Here is a 9,163-nt window from a genome sequence, read left to right as displayed (position 1 = left end):
CCCAAATCAAATATTTTCCTGTAGGACACTACAAGCTCTTAAAATACTGAGCAGATCAGTTTCCCCATCCCTCACTTTCCCCTTTCCTTTTAACAGATGTTCAACACCCTCAACATTCCATGACCTCTACAGGGTTAAAAGTCAGCTCAGTCCTCATCAGGACATTTTGTACGTATGTGGGAGATGCATTTTTCTGTTTTAAAAATATACATGATTTCGTACATATCTGTGACAACCATTATCATAAGTGAAGAGCCTAGCTGCTTTACTGATAGGCACTCAACCATAAACCAACTATTAGAGGAAAACAAGCTTGAGGTAGCAAAAATTTTGAAATTCTGTCCTCCCAGTATTTTCCTCTCCCCAGAGATTTCTGAAGGGTTCTTTTTGCTTTGGGTTTTACACTTGGAGAGTCCCCAGAGCATGTGGAAACATCTGACTGGTCTAAAGAGGTGCTGGTTTTGTTCTTTTTGTGGTCATAATATTGTCTGGACACTTTGTTGTTAAAGGGTTCATAATATCTAGTCTTGCTTCCAGGGGAATCTAGGTGGCCTAGAGTTCCCAGGTCTCCCATCCTTGTACTGAAGAGCTCCATCTTCAACAAAATCCTTTCTAATACCATGCTCCAGTATCAATTACTATAGGCTGCTGTGGAAAACTTCATAACATGTTTTGATCTTTAACATTGCACATTTCAGCACAGACTTGGGTTTCACTTAATTGACTCATTATACATTTACCAGTAAGTTGTGGGCTGTAGTTTGATATTGACTTAAGTTGTTGTTTATTGCCTGTGACTTTAAATTAGACAATATACACTTTTTACTGGGGAGGGGTGGGTGGGTTGCCATATTTTGGTATTTGTTTGTTCAGGATTTTTTCACTGATAACAGCATTTAGCAGCACCATGATTTTGAAAAGCCACCTAAGCTTTCCCCATAGAGCCCTGATTTTAGCATCTTTATCATAAAATGTTCTTCTAAATACTGTTAAAATACTGCTTAAAATGTCATTTTCTTTTGAGTTGTGCATAGCACAACCATTTGCTATTCATTTGGAAACATACGTGCCACATAAACCCATCATTTCAGGAGCTTATTTTGCAGTTAATAAGCCATTAGCCAAACAACTTAACCAATTAAAGAACAAATATAATGGCCTGAATCTTTGTACACTTTGATGGCAATCTTAAACATGCTTTCTGCTAAAATAATTGGAAATTACTTCAACACAAATGCATTTAGGATCAAGATAGCTGGCTGTTAATTTAGAGAATTGAACACTCATTGGCCCAACTGAAGCTCAGTGTCGACATAAATAACTGTCATTTTTGAAAGCCACCCAGAATATCATAGGAAGAAGATGAATTTTTAAATTTAAAAAAATTAAAATCTGAGAGTCAGCCATTCATTAAAACATGGAAGTTTTACATGCAGGGTGAAAGGAAGTTAATGTTCATGGAAGTTATTGGACTTGGACAGATAGGATAATATTGATACCTGGGGTTGGGGAATGAAAAATCAGGCTGTAACATAGTTCCAGCAGCTTTTTACAGCTACCTGATTTCAGCTATTCTGTTCTTGTTGACCTTCTGTTGCTGTGTTTTTTTTAACTTGTGGAATTAAAAATTTACCCAGAGGAATTATTCATAGACTTCCATGAATAAATATAACTCTTAGCACCATCTTATTAACCAAAAAGCAATTTAGAGATAAATACAGTGAATGTTAATGAAAGGCAAAGAATGGAAAATTGTTTAAGTGGCCAAAGAAACTTTATCCTATTGTGATGCAAGCCAAGCTATGCCAGCTATATGTAAATGTATGCAGTAGCTTGCGTGCATGTGTCCACTTTGAAGTTGCCATCTGAATTTAATTCTGCCTTTGTGATTAAATCAGGCTATTACGTTTAATCTCACTTAATAGTAAGAAACGCTCTTTGTTCTTTTCTATAGGCAACATATTCTGCCCGTAACATATACAGCCTGGCATTCACACTTTACTATTAATCCCCGATGGCTGATAATTGCTTCATCTCCAAGTTCTCTGTCCAATTCACAAGAGAACTGATTGCAACTATTCTTCCCCTATACATTAATGCACTGTTTTGGTCTTACTTCTTTGGCTCAGTGAACCCTATCAAGCTGTCCACATTTTCTGGGCATTTGGATGTATTGTAAGTGGTTAAATTAAATTCTGTGCTGACCCCCCCCCCCCCCACAATCAGAATCTATTAGCCTTGCAAGTTAGCTGATTTAGAAGTTCAGCTACTTTTCTACTCAGAAAACCTGGAATAAAAAGGCAGAAATGTGTGTTTCATGTGGAATTCTGAGGTCTTCTGCCTGCTGTCTTTCTACTTACAGTTTCATTACCACCACTGGATCAATAGTGTTGTCCACATATTTTTCCTTTGTCTTTCATGTGAAATCCAGCTAATGCACGGCCACTGAGAAATTAATCTTTAGTCCTTTAGAGTTAAACTCTGCATTAAATTCCAAGAGAAATGCATGGTTTCCCCACAGTTTCTGGATACAATCTAGTTCAAAATCACTGATGTTTATGGGACAGCTGTAGATTGATTTCTAGTTTTCTGAAATATATTGAAATAATTGATAGAGAACTGATTCATATGGCAGCTTTCCCACCATCACAACAATTTTGAGAATCATTTCATATTAAATGCCTGTGAGGAACCCCATATGCACCTCAAATCCCCATACAAAAACTAGAGTCTGATGCAGATAGAAGCATATTAAACCCCACTGATATAATTGCCAAATAATGATTTGTCCACAAACTTCCATATTCTAACAAAACCATTTAAATAGTGAAATAAAAGGAAAGGCAAAAATGAACAAAAGAATTCTTCCATTCAGGTTCAGTTAATCCTAGAAGCCCTAGCTGCATTAAAGTGGTCATCAATCAGTTCCAGTGTTTAATGTTCATATATAAGTAAATGAACAATAAGACTTTTCCTTCTCCATATTCTTGCTTCTAAAATCAAATTCAAGGCCCATAGTGCCTGACTGAAGCCTTCTTAGGACAGGCAAGAATTCATCTATGAAATAATCCACAAAAACTCTCAACATATACAATAGACTTTTCTAGGAGAGTATGAACAGTTGTTAGGGAAGACATAAGTTCTTTTCCATCACTTACTTGGGATTATGGTCTTAAACCATCTCTGATTTTTAAAGGCTGCAGTGTCTGAATACATAGCCAGATCCACTTTTGCTTTTACTGGTCAGCCCCAGCAAGGCTCTGATATGAAGGGGAAACTGCTATCAAAATAACTGTATTTGTTTCACCTTCTTTACATTGACAGAAGCTCAAAATAGTGTTTGGTATTTATTGAGGGTCACTACAACACTCAGCCAACCTCTGTCCTTGACAATTAGGAGACCAATAACAAAATATTCAAAATCCCATCACTCAACAGCTTACAGGACCAGTAAGTAATCTCAGGTTTATCTTTTTGTTGTCTTACCAGTGTTTCATATTCCTCTTTCAAACACACACAAAAATGTATCTTTCTTAGAAATATTTGCTCTCTGGGAGTGGAAATACTTTGCATAAACTAGTCAATCTGAAGTCAGCTTCATATATTCTTGAGTCTGACTAATGCAATGCAAAAATCTTGAATGAATTCGAAAATACAGCTGAATGTTCATTTCTATGTTTATATCCTAGATTATATTTTGATTCTAGCTTTCATTGTTCATAATAGTTCAAAGTACCTGCATAGAATGCTGTTTTATGATGAGTGTTCTTATGTTCTTTAGTACAATAACCATAAATAATATTTGAATAATAATAACTGAGTAGTGGTTGTACTCATGGATACTTCAGAGTAGGTTTTAGCCCATGGGTTTGAACCCATGGCATTTGCTCCTTTTTGCTGGTAATCACAAGAATCCTGAGCAACATGTTCATTCCTTAACTAACATTGCTGGGTTCTAACAGGTTGCTGTCCAACATCTTCAGCAAAGTATATTGTGTATATTGCAAGACATTCAGGCCACAACTCACAGTGCAGTTCTCTACTGTACAATGAAATGGTATCTTGTCAGCTACAAAGTTTGCTCTTGCATGAAGATGCTCATGACTCTGAGGTTTTGAAGGAGAGCTTGGAATAAAATGTCAGGAGAAAAGACTGATGACCTATGGCTGCTGATTTTGATTTGGTAATGTATTCCTTTGTTCCTCAGTATCCCAAAGGCATTTAATTAATGCATTTAATGAATGTAATGCATTATTGCCCAGCATGCATCACATCCCCATTGATGCAACCCATGCAAATTAGCAGCATCTACTTATTAGTATATACCTTTCAGTTCAGTGGGACTTACTCACAAGTAAATATGCATGGAATAACAGTCTCTTTTTTTGGATTGGATTAATAGCCACTAAAACTCTGGTTTCTCCCATAATGTTGTGGAAACTTCCTGAATTCTTGCCCAAATGTGCCAATATCTGACATCAAAATCATTCACCGTAATGATTTTAAGTTATCAGAAGATGCAGAATTAATGTCTATATTTCCATAACTCTGTTATTTGATGCCATTTTAGTGTATCTCCTTTCATCAGGTTTGAACGTAACCCTTTTCTGAATTGCCTTATGCTTCCTTTCTTCTTGCATGATTATTACTTTGGAAAATGCATACATTTTGCATTGTGGGGTATGTGTTTTTTTGGAGGGAGGGGTGTGAAAATTGAAGTTGTAGGAGTAATTCTCTTTTACTTGTTTTATTTCCCATGTAGTACATTTTATCTATCTTCAGTTTCCTTTTTTACCAACTTTACAAGATTCCCTTGAATGTACTTACAAGCTTTCCTAGTCTTGTTTATCCTTCCTATGTTCTGCATATCTTTTCTGCATCTCCTTGTTCTTCTGAGATCTCCATGCACAGAGTTTTTGCTTGCCAGATTTTGTTTTGCTGAAATTACATAGGGAACACTAAAGACATGTTTATCTATGGTGGAATACTCATGTTTCCAAACAACAATTCCTGTTCAAGCCAGAGTATTTCAAAATGTATGTAACATGTATGTAAACAGATTATGAACTTGGAACAGTGTAGGTGGGCTATACTTTGGACTCACTGTCAACCTTTCAATTGTTTTTTGTTCCTGTTAAGCATGAGTACTGAGAACCCTTTTCTTCATTCTGCATCAATCCCAAGTTCAAAAATGAAACATCCAGAATGCCATTTCCATGGAGGAAAAAAATCAGACCCCATCCTTTTCTCAGTCCTCTCATATACAGGTTAAATCTTCCATGCAAGTTCCTGAGAAAAGGTTCCTAAGGAGCCCGGGGGGCGGGGAGAGTGTGGTCTTGCACTAACAGGTTGATAATTTCCCAGAAGCAATCAACCTGACTCAGGAGGAAAAGGCAGCAAATTATTTGCACTCTTTTTCACTCCCCACCCTCATGGTCAGTGATTCCCTCCCCACTCATCCCCCTACCTGGACACACATCCCGCCACTCTCCATCTAACTTCCTAGATTGATTTTTTGTCTATGTGTTTTAGCCATGAACCCTTGCAGGACATTCTACAATATGTGTCTACAGTAGCTTGCAAACTCTTCATATGGATTACAGTGTTGCTTATTTGGCCACGCCTTCTGCTCTGATCTATCTGGGATACATTTCTTTGTTCCCATGTTGCTTCAGATTCTAATTAAGCTTAAACTGTGGAACTAAGTTTGACACAGAAATGAGTTGAAGGATCTTTTATCAGCATAATTGGAATAAAAAATAGTAGAGCCTCATTCTTCCAGAAATGTATCAAGCAAAGGAACCACATCCCAGGGCAATGTGTTCCATGAATTGTGGCTCAAAGGGATACAAACCACACCAAACAACTTTTGAACCAGCAACCCTGAAATGAATGGGAGCTACTCAAGTCACAAATATCCTCTCCATCTCTCTCTTTTTTAAGCACCATGTGCTGGATAAATCCTGGTGGCTTTAGCAATATTGGAACATCAGCTACTTCAGAGGTCTGGTCTGCTTATTGGGTTAAGAACCATTTCCAGATAGGTGGCACACCACAGCTATCAACTAAGACAAACTGGCATGGATTTTTGTATCAACAAAGACTTGTTACAGAAACAAATGTAATATCTAGGTTGTTGTTACATAAGAAAAAGGAAGAACAAGAAAACACATCACCAAAGCATATTTTTACTCCAGATTAGTCTATTTAGACAACACCACTCGATCAAGGTAATTGTGTTGTGGGACTGGGGTGACTTTAATGTCAGTATAAAGCCAATGATTGTTCTGCTCTAAGAATCAGAGTATTTTCCCAGTGTTATTAGTATAATCCCTTCAGTTATTAGAAAACAACATTGCCAATATGTTAGTTACCAATATATTAATTATTTGGTCACTGGCTAAAATGAGCAGAGAAATGTAAATATTTTAGTATTTATTTGTGTTGATTATAATTGTATAAGTGCAAATTGTAGGTTCCTTTTCAAAATCAAACAATTATTGAAAAACTGAAAAGAAAAACTGCAAAAAAGAAAAAAGGTCTAGTGGCATTTTGAAAAGTAACCAATGTGTTCTGCATTTGGCAGCAGGCCCTCGTCAATGAAAGTTTATTCAAAAAAAGGGTGGGGGTTATCAAGATGCCAAGGGGCTCATTGTTTTTGTAACTGTAAAGCCTAACCCCTCTCTCTCTCTCTCTCTCTCTCTCTCTCTCTCTCTCTCTCTCTCTCTCTCGAATAAACAAAGTGGACTTTTTCAGATAATGTCAGCGCATTTATAACGTTAGAACATTGTTTCACAACTATACAGCTTCATTTGTCCACAGAACTTAAATGGTTTTTTCCCTGGGGAAAAAAAAATCTTAACAGGCTGCCTGTTACATCCCTTCTTAAGCATACACAGGAACAATTGTAGACTCAAACATTCAGAAGGTTTCCAGAATATTTTGTCCCCAGTGGTAAGGAAGCTATAACACCTCTCAATAATGACATATGGTAATATTCTGCTTTTGAATTCTGTGGCTTTCTGAAACTTTTCTTCCATCCAAGACAAAAAAAGAATAGATCAAATCTTAAAAACAGTAGTAACACAATTTCCGCAGAAGATTTCAAATGAAACTGGGAGCATTTATTTTAGTATTTTGAGTCTTTAGGAAAAAGTATCTGGAAAGTCCATCACTGGAGAGTTCACTGAGTCCATGCTTGGGGTTAAACTACTAATTCACCACCTTCTTTTAGTAAAGTGAAGTTACAACTCTAGGGGTATTTACTTGGAAGAATGTCCCATTAAAATTAGTGGGACTTATTTCTAAATAAGTAGAATTGATCTACACAGCTCTTTATAGGCACAGTTGCAATATTTCTCAAGAGTTCAACATCACTTGCGATTAAAAATTATACAATATATATATATTTTAAACTACATAACCTTGGGAGTCACTTGATGCCCAGGACATCATAAACAGCAACGGAAGACAGGGGTATAAAGAAAGTGGCAGCAGCATTTCGGTGAAGTGATGGGGTAATACTAAAGTTAAACTCATTCCAAGTCCCACTGATTTAATGTAAAAACTTAGCACTAAACCACTGTGGCCTCTCAGGCTGATCTTATACAAGAGTGTAAGATCCAACTGCGTTTGATGGGGGCTTGCTTCCCGGTAAGTGTGCACACCCACCCTAGCATTCGACTTTGGTTGATGTTATGCCCATATATTTGGAGGCGGACTTTTAATGGCATCGGCTTCATTTCATTCACGTTTTCTCTAGGAAAGTCTCCCTCCGTCCCCCTTGTTGATTTTCAAATCTGGTCCGGAAGAAACTGCATGACAAGCTTCTTTCCAGAAGTCCTGAGAGTCGACAATCTGGTCGCGGAACCTGTCACCGCCATCCCTTTTCCGAGCGGCCGGTGTTCACACGTGCCAGTGCGGCACACGTGGCGCGATCCCTCTCTTCTTCTCCCCGCCCCTCCCTCCTGGCCTCGACCCTCCCGGGTCAGGGGCGATCACTTGGAGAACTGCGCCTGCACGGCAGCAACACTGAGGCCGGAGGGGAGGCAGTGGGAGAATTTGCAAACGGCGCAGGTGCACAGGCTGGCCCCGCCGGGCAGGTGGACTTGTCCACACTGCTGCTCCTCCAGGGACACGGAGAGGTATTTGCCGGCCGGCCGCAGGTTGTCCAGGTGGTGATGGTGATGGTGGGCCAAGGTCCCCGGCGTCAGGAGCACCGGACCCGGGGCGGCGGCGGCGGCGAAGAGGGGCAAGCCGGCCAGCAGCAGCCTGGGCCCGGAGCCGCTCATCTCCCCTATGATGCGCCGGAGCTCTTGCAAAGAACTGCCCAGCAAGAGGATGTAGTTCCTGGCTAAGAGCAGAGTGGCGATCTTGGAGAGTTTCCTGCCCGGGGAGCTTTGGCAGTGGGCCGCCGAGTAGGGCAGGATCACTTCCCGCAGGGCGTCCATGGCCAGGTTGAGGTCTTGCATGCGCTTCCTCTCCCGGCTGTTGATCTTCCGCCGCAGCTGCTGTTGCTCGCTCTTGGGGTCGCCTTTGCTTCCGCCGCCGCCGCCGCCGCCGCGCTTAGTACCTGCTGCTGATCCCTGCTGGAGCGGCTCAGGAGGGGCGAACTGGGACCTGCTGTCATGCACTTGCTTGGAGAGCAAGGCGGAGGGCGGCTGCCGGTAGCCAGACAGCTCGTACAGGGGCTGCTGCCGCAGCATTACAGCGTCACTGCGCTTTCAGATCAGCCGCGAAACTTGCATAGCCAAAGGGCACGGAAGGGAAAGCAGACGGCGCTGCAGGGCGGAGGAGGCAGCATTTCTACCAGCCAGGCGCACGTCCACTCACTTCCCGTTAGCGACGACAGAGATCCAGGTGGAGGGGGACAGGGAGGGGGAGGGGTTAAAAAGTCTCCTCTAGTTTGCGGTGAGATGTGAGGAAATGAATATTTAACTGAACTTGTCTAAATCCTGCCCCGGGTAGAGCAGAGGAATGACAGAAGGCAGCCAATAGGAGGGCAAATCAGGATAGAGAAAGGATTTCATTGGTTGCCGCAGGATGCTTAGGGGGAAATGCTGCAATTAGCAAACAAGCAATTGATTGTTAAATCTTGCTCGGCTGTTCCTCAACCCTGGATCTCAGCCATTCCCGATCTTGTCCTTTCCAACAACTCTGGGAA

At 40.6% G+C, this 9,163-nt stretch overlaps 1 protein-coding gene across 1 annotated transcript; it reads right to left on the bottom strand.

The window, feature by feature from the left end:
• Positions 1-6,183: 6,183 nt before the first annotated feature.
• On the bottom strand, positions 6,184-8,946 carry OLIG1 (oligodendrocyte transcription factor 1). Its single transcript, XM_048495401.1, has one exon. It carries the CDS (start codon positions 8,703-8,705, stop codon positions 7,998-8,000), a length of 708 nt encoding a protein of 235 aa, XP_048351358.1. The 5' UTR covers positions 8,706-8,946; the 3' UTR covers positions 6,184-7,997.
• Between the last annotated feature and the right edge of the window lie 217 nt (positions 8,947-9,163).

The sequence above is a fragment of the Sphaerodactylus townsendi genome, linkage group LG04, assembly GCF_021028975.2.
Source record: "Sphaerodactylus townsendi isolate TG3544 linkage group LG04, MPM_Stown_v2.3, whole genome shotgun sequence".
NCBI lineage: Eukaryota > Metazoa > Chordata > Lepidosauria > Squamata > Sphaerodactylidae > Sphaerodactylus > Sphaerodactylus townsendi.
The sequence above is the reverse complement of the archived record's forward strand: the minus strand, read 5'-3'. Positions and strand labels throughout refer to the sequence as shown.

Coding starts and splice junctions, on each gene's coding strand:
- OLIG1 (XM_048495401.1), bottom strand. CDS start 8,705: ATGCTGCGGCAGCAGCCCCTGTACGAGCTGTCTGGCTACCGGCAGCCG.